The 12489-nt window shown below is 53.4% G+C and overlaps 1 protein-coding gene across 1 annotated transcript in view; it reads right to left on the reverse strand.

The window, feature by feature from the left end:
* Nucleotides 1-1553: 1553 nt before the first annotated feature.
* Nucleotides 1554-12489, reverse strand: part of JAG1 (jagged canonical Notch ligand 1) — a 33285-nt gene continuing 22349 nt past the window's right edge. The window contains exons 9-26 of the mRNA XM_052650475.1: nucleotides 12095-12208; nucleotides 11395-11508; nucleotides 10936-10982; nucleotides 10423-10596; nucleotides 9762-9912; nucleotides 8811-8975; nucleotides 8223-8336; nucleotides 7641-7754; nucleotides 7446-7559; nucleotides 7193-7309; nucleotides 6701-6728; nucleotides 6181-6266; nucleotides 4763-4876; nucleotides 4009-4118; nucleotides 3689-3922; nucleotides 3350-3481; nucleotides 2799-2949; nucleotides 1554-2137 (exon numbers count right to left, since the gene is read on the reverse strand). Coding sequence (XP_052506435.1) covers nucleotides 1680-2137; nucleotides 2799-2949; nucleotides 3350-3481; nucleotides 3689-3922; nucleotides 4009-4118; nucleotides 4763-4876; nucleotides 6181-6266; nucleotides 6701-6728; nucleotides 7193-7309; nucleotides 7446-7559; nucleotides 7641-7754; nucleotides 8223-8336; nucleotides 8811-8975; nucleotides 9762-9912; nucleotides 10423-10596; nucleotides 10936-10982; nucleotides 11395-11508; nucleotides 12095-12208 — 2537 coding nt within the window. The 3' untranslated portion in view covers nucleotides 1554-1679. The remainder of the gene's footprint in view (nucleotides 2138-2798; nucleotides 2950-3349; nucleotides 3482-3688; nucleotides 3923-4008; nucleotides 4119-4762; nucleotides 4877-6180; nucleotides 6267-6700; nucleotides 6729-7192; nucleotides 7310-7445; nucleotides 7560-7640; nucleotides 7755-8222; nucleotides 8337-8810; nucleotides 8976-9761; nucleotides 9913-10422; nucleotides 10597-10935; nucleotides 10983-11394; nucleotides 11509-12094; nucleotides 12209-12489) is intronic.

Below are 12489 nucleotides of genomic sequence, written 5' to 3' on the forward strand. Positions count from 1 at the left end.
ACACTCGCTGTCGAATAACAAGGGCATCAAGACCCCGAAGATGGGGCTCTCACAGCTCCAGCTTCACAGCAGCCTCTCTGGGAGGGGTTTCAAGAACTTAAGATGAAGGTGATGGCTGAAAAGGCTTGCCATTCCTGCTCTGGGTCCCCGAGGAGTACAGCCTGCTTCTCGCATCCCGGTCACCAGACAGACCCAGGCCAGCGGCAGAGGCACAGCTGGGCAAAACTACGTAAGCTCAGAAGAGGCCACACTGGTCCATGTTTTCGTACAAAAAATTTAATAAATATGACTTTTCAAAATGTATTGCCAGGAACAACACAAAGATGCATGTTTATGTTCGTATAACACTAAGAGGACAATACAAAGGATCTTCACGGTCTCAGTGGTGAACTAACAGAATCAGTTTTGAATAAGCCTTTCTGAACTTAAACTTCATCATAGCATTTTGATTTCCTCACTTAAGGCAGGCAGTGGACTCTATGGCAAATCTAAACAGTGATCTTACTGGACATTTTACGGTTCAAGTATTCAACTAGCTTATTAGAATACTCCCTAAATGCAGTAGATAAAAAAATCAAATCAGCCTCACATAACGAATGGTGAAAAGAAATCAGAATTTACAAAATAAGATTGGTGTGCTTCCAACTTCACACAATTAATTTGATATGTTTACTGATCTTCAACCACTCACGTTTTGGCTATGTTTAGTCATAGCTCACCTTGTTCCCTTAAACTGCTCGGCAGCAGATCATCTGCCTGTCTCTCTTCAAGTCTTAAAAAAAAAAAAAAAACCTGTTCTAGACTAATTCTCAAACTGCCTCTCAGTCGGGGTTTTAAATATCTGACGTCGTACGAAAAAAAAAAAAATTCCACCAGTATTCCAGGCACAAAAGGCCACCCTATTGTCTTAAACTATTTTCAAACACCTTAATTTTGGCTTATAGGCAACACGTAATAAGAAAATAGGTTCAAAAAAATAAAGCCATACGCTTACAACGCTATCAAAAACCTTCAATTCTAAACACGTACATATAAATAAAAAGGAATGATGTCTTAAGGCTCTTGATTATTAAGTTAATAAATCAAATATACACAGTGATTAATAAAAAAAGAATTATTTACATAACTATACAAAATTCTACTTTTGACACATTTTTCCTCTTTAAATTCTTCATTTTACCAGCAACTGCTGACATCAAAGTCCCCCCTCCCCCAACAACAACAAAATACAATAAAAAAAATAAATAATAAACTCATTTGTGATAGTTGCTGTGGTTCTGAGCTGCAAAGGCACTTTTCAAATACAGAACTACTTGGACGTCATCATAAAACCAATATACAAAAACAACTCAAGAGTCAATAAATATAAATAAAAACTATGATCCTAAGACTGCATCACCATCGGGACATCTGGCAGAAATGGAAGCTGGGCGTACTCCTGGGAGCCTGATCCGGAGGTGCGGGCAGGCGGGGGCAGGGGGCCCGGTGTTTGCATAGCTGCGCGGTGCAGTGCCACCCAGCCAACCACAGAAACTACCACTGCCAGTGTAAGCCAGCTTGTCAGAACTTAAATTAGCACGGGACTCTACATCCAGGGCAGCGTGGGGCCGGAACACGACAGACAGGGCAGCCGCAGGAGCGGGAGCCCCGGGAGCCCTCGGACGGCGCCCGCCGGTCTGCTATACGACGTACTCCATGCGGTTCAGGCTCTGCGCGCTCTCCAGGTCTCTGTTGTCCTGTTTGTTTGTCCAGTTGGGGTGTTTGGCCGGCGTGCCATGGGGGGGCTTCTCCTCTCGGTCGACCAGCGTGTACGTGGCCTGCTTGGCGAAGCGCGCCTTCTGCTGGTGTTTGTCCATGTCGTCCTCCTCCACCTCCGAGTTGTGTGTCCTTATTTTGGACATTTTGGAGTTCTTGCTCTCGTAGTCCTTGACGGGGACCGTGTTGGCCCCGTGCTTCTCGATGGGGTTCTTAATCTGGTTCAGCTGCTCGCGCACGTTGTTGGTGGTGTTATCCTCGGAAGCGGCGCGCGCGTGGCTGCCCGGCTTCCGGCGCTTGCGCACGCACCAGTAGAAGGCGGTCACCAGGCAGCAGAGCCAGGCCACGGTCAGCACAGAGCTCAGCAGCGGCACCAGGAAATCTGCACGGCAGGGCGGCGGCGGGGAGCCCGGTGAACCACACCGCGGCCCCAGCCCCTTCCCCACCCGCATCGTCCCTCCCGGCCTCCCCGGAGAGACTGGGGAAAACGGCAGCCCATACGGGTGCACACTTCCGTGTGGGGAGGGGTGTCTGGCTACTGAGACAGCTCATGAGATGAGTGGTTCTCAGAATCATCAGAAAGAGGGCCCTGGGACGCATGGCTCCAACGCCCCCGGGGGTCCCGTGCCAGCTATAGCACAGTGATGCTCCAGGGATCCCCGGGGCACTCCGGCTGCCCTGCAGGGCCACTGAGCCATTCATCAAAGCCACGCTTAGGATGGACTGTTCCCCAACCTCGGAGCACAAGCAGGCTCCACGAAGATGCGTACTCAGGGTACCGGCAACACTCTGCCCGGGCGGTGCCTGCAGCCAGAGGCAGCCCGCAGGCAAGGGACAAGTCAGGCCACCTCTGCCCACAGCCGTGGGATCCTGTCACGTGAGCCGGCCTCTGTCTTCTTGCTAGTTAAAAATGGGGATCCTTGAACAGGGAATCAGCAGCTAACTCCCCGCCTGGGGTTTCCCTGGATGCAGGTGGTGCTGGTCTTATGGAGGAGCTGGACAGGGCGGTCCTCACAGAAAGGGGCCCTGGCCCCGCCACCTACCTGTTTCGCTCTTCAGAGGACGCCTCTGAACTCTGACTTCCGAGACGGCAGCAATCAGCGAGCTGTTCCCATCACGTTTACTGACGAGATTTATGATTTTGTCGGTGATCTCCTTGATAGGGTTTCCATCATCCCGGATGTCTTCAGCAGACTGGAAAAGGAAGCATCAGACACAGGGGTCAGGGATGCTCACCAGTCACTTTTACTCAAAATTATTTGACCCTACATGTATGCCATTCCCTGGCGGCTCAGACACGAAAGAATCTGTCTACAGTGGGAGAGGACCCAGCTGGGGATTTCTGGGCTGGGAAGATCTCCTGGAGAAGGGAATGGCAACCCACTCCATTACTGCTGCCTAGGGAATCCTATGGACAGAGGAGCCTGGTGCGCTATGGTCCATGGGGTTGCAAAGAGTTGGATACAACTGAGCTCCTAATACACATGTACATCAAGCTCTCCTTCCATGTATCTGCTCATCTGGATACTAGCTAAGTGAGCTCTCTGGGCTACTTCCAATGAAACGACTAGGCGTGAATGGGTCTCATACTCACAATGGCCACATGCATTTCATTGTTTGCAGAAGGGGAAGGCTCGCAAGCTACGTAAAGCGAATATTCGGCAGAAACGTTCTTCAAAATATTCAAATTCCGCAGTTCACTGCAAATATGCTCCGTGGTGAGACCCTAGAATGATATTTTAAAATCCACACGTGTGTAAGGGAGCGGAACGAAAAAAGACTGCTGTTTACTTGAAAGGGAGGCTGCGTGCAAGCTGAGCTTTGGTGAAGGACAAGAATCCAGGCTAAGGAAGAGATCGAGCTCGTGATGTCTCTGCTTTAGGGCAAGCGGACACACCCCACCTCTCCAGAGCCAGCCAGAAGTGTTCCATACCGGCGACATCATCTCCTTGTTGAAGGTGAACGTGATGTTGGCACAGTTATCCTGATAGTAGGGGTCAGATTCGCACTTGGTCTTCACGGGCTGGAGGCTTGAGGACCGGCACTCACCCACCCCGGTGCAGGGGTGCACGAAGCACTGGGTATCCAGGATGGGCACGCAGCTCTGCCCACTGGGGCACTCACTGTGCCCTCTGTGCAGTGAGCAAGGGCGGGGGCCACACCACACCTGCAGGGACAGACAGAGCGCAGCTCAGGAGGTGCCCGGCGGCGGTCCGCGCGGCCCCGGGATGAGGGCGGCCAGGCCGTGCCTACCTTGGAGCAGGCGACCCTCCCGTCCAGGCACTGGCAGGCATTGCAGTCGGCGTCCCACCTGGCCCCGTCGGGTATCACGCTCCCCATGGTGACGCACGACCTCCCTGAAACTGAGGCGGGGACCCATGAGTGGCAGGAGCTGCCCTTTCTGTGGACCATCCTCCTGACTCTTCACTCCCTGCCCAGCGGGAGATGCTGAGGCCTGTCGCCCTTTGCCCCGTGACAGCGCAGCTGCTCTCAGCGGGCAAGCCTTCTTCCCCCCTCAGCGGGCCCTGCACCTGGCCACGCGACCAGCTATGATCAGTGCAGCGTCCAGGGACAGAAGTGAGCGGAGTCTCCCCCTGGGAGTGAGCTTGGCCCCTTGAAAGCCCGCCGTCTGCCAGGAAAAGGACACGCCCTGGGTACAGTGCCGGTCCAAAAAGGGTGGGGTGGCACACAGAACAGAACTGGGTGCCCAGCGCGAGGCATCCATCACTCTGCTTGCCCTGTGTACCCACTAACATCACAACTGCCTGCTGTAGGCACAGAGGTTGGGGAGGATTATTACAGAGCATAATGGTGACAAAAGCTGGCTAAAACTAACAGTGACTCTGCTTTCAAAGGACCTTCAGGTTTCCCGGTCCTGGGTGTCTCCAGCAGACGTGCCCTCTGTATTCTCTCCCTGAGCACATGTCCACACATGAACAGTTGAAAAGGTGGCTGCAATGCCCACTCAGCCCAGGGGACCCACGGCAGCAGGACCTGGCCCACATACCTTCCTGGCATTTGGCACCACTGTGCCCTGGGGGGCAGATACAGCGGTAACCATTGATCTCATCCACACAGGTCGCACCAAAAGCACAAGGTGAAGACTGGCATTCGTTGATGTCTAGGAGAAATGGAGTTCAAGTTTAGGCTCCAATGGGAGGCACCAATGCTTTTCTGATAAAACATGCAGACAAGATCTGTAGGTCTAAGTATAGGCTGAGTGCATTTTCATCATGTGACCAGCACCCAAATGAAGAAATGACCATCAGTACTTCTAACAGCTGAGAATTTCTCATTCGGGGAAAAAGCAATTTTTAATTAAATGTTCCTTTTCTGATAGTGTAATTTAGAGAACAGAGGCCAGCAAAGATCTTGATAAAAGGTCAGCTAGCAAGTATATCTTAGGCTTTGCGGGCCATGTGGTCTCTGTTACAACTGCTCAACTCTTGCAGCATGAAAACAACCCTTGACAGTACATAAACAAGAGTGTGGCTGTGGGTCAATAAAACTTTATTTACAAAAACAGGCAGTGGGCCAGATTCGGCCCCCAGGCCATAATCTGCCAATGCTTGATTCAGAAACATGAAATAGACACAAAGCCCCCACCCAGTGGAGCCCCTGGTGGCTCAGACGGTAGAGTCCGCCTGCAGTGCTGGAGATGCAGGTTTGATTCCTGGGTCAGGAAGACCCCCTGGAGAAGGCAATGGCAACCCACTCCAGTATTTCTGCCTGGAGAATCCCATGGATGGAGGGGCCTGGTGGGCTACAGTCCATTGGGTCACAAAGAGTTGGTCACAACTGAGTGACTTCACTTTCACTTTTTTTCCCCCCAGCCAGTAGTTCTTGAAGATCCAGACTTGAGGACCTCAAGGAGGACCAGTTTAAAAGTTTAAATAATTATTGAGGGGTAAGAACATACACAAAGAAGCATAACTGATCTATCACTTTTTTTTTGGCAAAAGAAAGGGCATGTAAAAAAGTAGGGAAAAGGCTCAGAATAAACTTTAAACTTCCTAAAAAACCTGGATTTCCTGACCTCATTTTGTTTGAATCATTTCAGTGGGGCCTGATCAAGCCTTGGAAACCACAGCCTCAGCCCTTCCTGTGGCTGAGGTCTGGGGCTATGCATCCTTGCCCATCGCTTCATGCTACCACAGGAGAAGCACACTTTTCTTAGAGCCTCAGAGTAAATTAACCATCAGATGCTGTGGCTGAGGCTCTCTCCCCAGGAGCGAGGGGGGCTGTGCGCCCCAGGGAAAGTCCAGCAGGCACGTGGGAGGGAGAGTCCAGCCAGGGGCATCTTACTCCCAGCTGGAAGCAGGAGACTAATTGTCAAGGCTACTTAGAACCATGGCCATAACTGTTTGAGAGAGGAAAACTCTTAGACTAAGGGTTGGGGAGATACCAGTCAGAGGTGGTCCTTACTTATTCTGCAGTCGGGCCCAGCGAAGCCGGGGGCACATTCACAGCGGTACCAGTTCTCACCATCCACGCATGTGCCACTGTTATAACTACGAAAACAAAGGCCACTTGGTTACCACCGCCCTGTCTGCCACTCCCCCCGCCAAGGGTGGCCCCACGCCGGTTATGATGGGCAGCTCTCAGCCCTGCCCACAGGCACCAGTGCCTGGGTCCCACCCCCAGAGTGTCCAATTGACTATTCCTGGTTGCAGGAGCTCCAGTCGCGTCCCAGGCACTAAACCCTCCCCGGTGATTCCTGTGTACGGCCAAGTCTGAACATCACTGCTCTAAACGCAGATACCATCTGACTGAAGTGTGGCCCACAGACTGGAGTGATGGGCACTGCCTGGGAGCTTGTTGGAAAGGAATCTGCAGCAAGCCCCAGCCCTCCTGAATCAGAAGCTGGATTTTACACAGGAGGCCCAGGAGAGGCCCACACCTGTCACAGCCAACAAGTGCCTGCATAACAAGGCGCTACGCTTACCAGGGATGAGGACTGCAGTCATTGGTGTCTGCAAAGTAAAAAAAAAAAAAAAAAAATTCAAAAACTTAACAGCGAAGCCTTCTTAGCCCTAAGTGAAAGCACCCGTGATTTGATTTCCACAATACCCAAATGATAGGGCTGTCATTAACGCCAGCAGGAGGAGCTTAAGACCCCTGCTCAATTGGAACCAGGCCCACATCACACTTTGCTGCAGTCACCACGGGACACTCGTACACAGGAAGAGGCCCCGGGAAGGGGGCTGTGAGAATGGCTCTCGGTCAGACCAGAGCCAGAAAGCAAGCCGCCATCTGTGTCCACTTATCTCGTGGGTGACTTTCTCATGCCCAGGGCAGGGCTGCCTCCCATCAAGGCCTTAGAACAGGCCCAGGTGATGTGCACGGAGCCATCACACAGCTCTGCTTCTGGTTTCCATCGCCAGCCCCAGGGGTCAGGACGGGCCCTTGCAGAGCTCGGGGTCGGGGGGACACTCACTCTGCGTGCAGATGGGCCCCTCCCAGCCTTCCTTGCAGACACACGTGAAGGACTCGCCATTGACCACACAGGTGCCTCCATTGTGGCAGGGGCTGGGCAGGCAACTGCTGTTCCGGGCTGTGAGACAAGAGCAGACAAGACCACGCTCCCTGAGGCTCCAGAGACCTCGCGAGGGACAAAACACAGGCCCTGGAGGGCGGTCCCAGGCACTCGGATGCCCTGCGCGCACCGCACCCGCGGGGGCGGAACATACCTATGTTGCAGGTCGTGCCTTCCCAGCCTCCCGGGCACATGCACTTGAAAGTGTCCCCTTCGTCGTAGCAGGTGCCACCGTTATTGCATGTGGCCTCATCACACTGACTGTCGCCTGCACGCGGAGATCGGCGTGAGCCCGGGCCGCCCTCCCTGCCCCCGACACAGGCCAGGGTCCCCGCCGGCCCCCACTTACGTGAGTGGCACGTCTTGCCTTTCCACCCGTTTTTACAGTCGCAGTAAAAGTCACTGACCAAGTCGCGACAGGAGCCTCCGTTGTGGCAGGGGTTCTGGCTGCAGTCGTTAATGTCTGCAGTGAGAGCAGACACCCAGCTGAAGACACTCCCAGGCCTTTCAGCGCCCCACGACGTGTAAGAGGCACGTCTCTCCACCTTCATCCCATTTTCCACTCCCAGTTCAAAGACCAGCACAGCCAAGCTGGGACTTAAGCAGGGGCAGCCTTTCCCAGGAATAAAGGAGCCCGGGACAAGTCATGGAAGTTAAACTCAGGATGGGCGGAAAACATGACCCCTTTCTTTGTAAGCCAGGATGTCAAGCATGCTAATTCCAGGGGCTAATTCTCAAAGCATCTCCACAGAAGCTCCCTCCCGCGGGCTGGCATGAGCACCACCGAATGCTAACAGCACACAGGCTCTCCCGTCCCAGGGCAGGAGTTGCTGGGGCCTTGCTTCCAGACATTCTCACTAGAAGGAAAGGCCTGCTGGGCTGCCTCTGCCCCCCACCCCCAGCGATGCCATCCCCAGGGAGCCCAACGCACTGGTCTCGCAGTGGGCGCCTTCCCAGCCACCGCTGCAGATGCACGCGTAGGAGTTGACGCCATCGATGCAGGTGCCGCCGTTTCTACAGGGGTTGCTCTCACAGTCGTTAATGTCTGCGGAAGGAGGGGACATAGAACCCGGGTGAATGCAGGATGAGTGATGCCACCATCAGCACTCTCCTAGGCGTTTCCAGCTCCTCCCGAGAAGAGCCACCCGGCACCACCACACTGAACTCCATCAGGACCATCCTGGAACCTGACAGGCAGCTGGGGAAGCAGGGGCCTCCAAAGGGCAACCTGTCCATTCTATTGGACATCCTCACACGAAGCTCCTCAGTGAGAGTCAGGAGGAAACGGCTGGGGAAGGAGGACCACCCTACCTATGAAGGTTTCAGAACCTTCTGAAACAGATGTGCTAGAGACCCCAGGAGCATCAGTGATCTCAGGTAAGCACCACCTCGGTCTTGGATCCTGGACGGCACCCCTGGGCTGGTCTCGCCTACAAGGATCCAGACCCCACCCCCACCCCCACGGCTAGGCCAGGCAGGGTGGGTGCTCGCCCCCGGCCCTGACGCCACGCGGTCTTACTTTCATGGCAGTACGTTCCGGTGAAGCCCTTGTTACAGTCACAGGTGAACTTGCCTCCCGACTGACTCTTGCACTTCCCGTGGGGGCCGCAGACATTGGAGGAAATGTAGCGCACCCCTTCCGGCGTGTCATTGGAGGCCATGGCCACGGTGCAGCTGTCAATCACTGCAAGACAGGCCCGGGCTCAGCGCCCCGCCAGGGACCCGCGTTCCCGAACCCAGGACCCAGGCCGCCTGCTCTCCCAGAGGCAAGTGCCACAAGGCACCTCGGGGGCCAAGATGGCCATGTGCTGCATACGCTGTGACAGGCAAAGCCGACACTCCACGCAGAGGAGAGTTGTTTGTTTTTTTTTGAGGCATTTTCTCCCGGCGGAGCCGAGCAGCTCATGCATGCAGGCCCTGTCCACCCTTCCTGCTACATCCGCCAGCTCTGCTGGAAGCTGACTGACGAGGAGGAACGGCTTTCCCCTCCACTCAGGGGCACGCACGGCTGCAGGACGGACTTACAGAACCTATGGGCTGAGCCACCTCACACAGCCACAAGCGCTAGTTACATCTAAGTGAATTAAGGTTAGGTAAATCAGGGTTTCTACTTGCCCCGATCGCTCTCTAAATGCCCTGAACCACACGTGGCCTGAGGCTGTGGTATGTGCTGGTACAGAGACCACCAAGGCAGAAGGCTTTGCTGAAGTGGGTGCCCCAGGGAAAGTCTCTGCTTGCAGACCAGCCCATCCCAGGATGGGATGCTAAATGAATTTCCTTCTCTCCCCAGGCTACTTGCAGGCATGGCCCCTCCACCAGCGGCCTGGGTAGATTGTTTCCACGTGTTCTGGCTTCCCTCCAAAGGGGCTATCAATCTACACCCGCCTCGAGTGTCCCAGGGCAGTGACAAATGGCCAGAGAGGAGGAGGAGCTTCGCAGAGGAGCCAGAGTTCAGCGGGGCGGGCGCTACCTTCGCAGGGGGTGGTGCGGCAGTGGTCTTTAAGGTGGGAGCAGTTCTTGCCTTCATAGTCCTCAGGACACTTGCAGAAATAGTCACTGGCACGGTTGTAGCACTGGGCGCCGTTTTGGCAGGGATTGGGCTCACAATAGTCGATGTCCAGCTGTGGGACCAGGGATCAGGCAGGGAACAAAGTAAAACAAAGGCGTGATTATGACTCCTCTGGGGCAGCGGCCCCCAGAATGTGACCCTTTCAACTGCTTCTGTCAGGAGGACACACAGCAGTATTTATAGCTGTGTCCTAGACACTGTCCAGGTAAGCATTTGAAAAAGCAGGGCAGAGTGGGAGAGCGCTGGGTCTGGGATGAAACTGACAAAAAGAAACTGACAGGCTGGTGGGGGGCCGGGAGGGAGGTTCATGAGGGAGAGGACACGTGTGTCCTTATGGCTGATTCACGCTGTTGCACGGCAGACACAACATCGCACAGCAATTATCCTCCAGTGAAAAATAAAGAAATCAAGAGACACCCGGAAGACAATCACTCATCAGCCTCCTTTCACGGCTTATCTTGCAGAGATCCTAGTCAAGAGGAGACTCCAGACAGTCGGAAGATGGAGGGAGAGGAGGAGACATCTGTGAAAACCTGGCCATTCGCGCTCCAGCCTGGCTCACCTGACAGAGGTTTCCAGAGAAACCAGTGGGACACAGACACTGGAATCTGTTGATTTCGTTCTGACAGTGACCCCCGTTGAGACAGGGGTTGCTGGCACACTCATCGATGTCTGTCTCACAGTGATCACCTGCATAGCCAGGTGGACAGATACAGCGATAACCGTTCACCAAATCCTGCAGGAGGAGAAGGAGGGGGAGAAACACATGCATTTTTTTCTAGGTGCTGCACAAACACAGGGCTTCGGTGGTTCAGCGTGACTGTTTTGGTTCAGCTGATTCACTGAAAGAGAGGCCACGCCTCTCCAAACGTGAGAGAGGAATTTCTATGTGCATGCCGTCAAGATGATTCCCGGGAGGGAGGCTGGGGTAACATGAGCCCGGGTGAAGCGTCCAGAGCCTCACTTTTCATCTGCAGTTTAAAATCCCCCAGGGACAGAGCTTTCCAGGGGTCCCATCAATCTTTAGGCTTGTTGTCAATCAGTAAGGTTTTGACTGAAGCAAAGGTTTACATACCCGACAGGAGGCATCATTCTGACACTGGCCAACGCAGTCATTAATATCTAAAAAATAAACAAGCCATCACGTCAGAGGGGCAATTTACATTGAAATTGGGCTTAATTGAAAAGCCTTCTCCTCTCAGGACAGATTAAAAAGCTCCAGTCAGATTTCCTGTGTGCTTCCCGTGAGATAAGGTTATTACTGGGTGGGAACACTCCCTAATTCTTCCAGACTGAGCTACTGTAACTTCACATCATTGTTTTAACCACTTTATCAGTGTACGGCCGTTTTACCCGCTAATGAGCCTGATAACAAGTATGTTTTCACCGATCACTCCCTCTCCAAAAACATTCCCTCTATAAGGTTTTCTTTCTACTCCTCAAGTCTTAAACCTGGAGCCTAACTATAGGTAGCTGGCCAACAGCGTCAACACCCTGGCATCATGAAAGTCAAAGTGCTGAGAACATCACTCACTTATGTCACAGTTTTGACCCATCCAGCCTGGGAGGCAATCGCAGTAGTAGCTGGCAATCAGATTCTTGCAGGATCTAGCATTTACACAAGGTTTGGCCTCGCATTCATTTGCATCTGAAAGAAAGAGGATGAACAGTGAGAAATGGGGTTCTACCCCCAACCCCAACCCTCCCACACCCCCAAAAGCAGCCACCAATAGGTTGTCTGAAGTGAGACATTTCAATAAGCTCGATAAATAAGAGATACTATCTGGAACATCTGAATCCTCCTAGCCATGATCCAATAAGGCACGCTGACTGATCACTTCCCAGCTGCTGTGAACAGCCAGCCCCCAACCACAGGGCACAAAGCACCAGGCACTTCTGTGCAGAGCCCAGCGCAGCCTAGTTGCTGGGATTTAAAAGTGGCAGAAAGAATGCAGACAGCTCATTCCTCATGAGATCATCCCCGTTTGGAGCCCAGCTGACCACTTCTCGGACAGACGACTGACATGGTTCGAGGAATCCCACGACTTTCCCACAGGGCCTCCAAAAGCCAGGCTATTTGCATACGAGTGACTTCTCCCAGGCTCGCTGGCGCGACCCTTGATGATAAATGACTTCTCGGGAGGGACGGCGCATGAACTGGCACCGCCGGTCACATGCATCTTCCCTAACAGCTTGGAGGACTCACGCTAACCCTGGTGCGGGAGTTCTCTTACCTAACTGGCACGTTTTGCCAGTCCACTGGGGCGGGCACACGCACTTAAATCCGTTAACCAAGTCCTGGCAGGTGCCCCCATGGGAACAGTTATTTGGAGAACAGTCATCAATGTCTGTTCGACAGAGAGAGGAGAGGGTTGGCAACGTAATCTCAGTCCACTTGACAATCAGGCAGTTTACCACCCCTCACATGAGGGACCTTCACTTAAGAGCCAGGCACCTGAAGTGACAGCCACAATGACGGTAAGGCCCGATTTTAGCTTTAAATCCCCCACTGGCCCAGTTCATCTAATCCCCGACCTAAGCAGGCGGAGAGCCAGCTGGATTCCTGGGCGTCAGCCCTGGTAATTTGGGACAGCATTTCTGCCCACCTTTATTTCTAAAGAAAAGTTTC

Source organism: Budorcas taxicolor, chromosome 13 (genome assembly GCF_023091745.1).
Source record: "Budorcas taxicolor isolate Tak-1 chromosome 13, Takin1.1, whole genome shotgun sequence".
In the NCBI taxonomy this organism is placed as follows: domain Eukaryota; kingdom Metazoa; phylum Chordata; class Mammalia; order Artiodactyla; family Bovidae; genus Budorcas; species Budorcas taxicolor.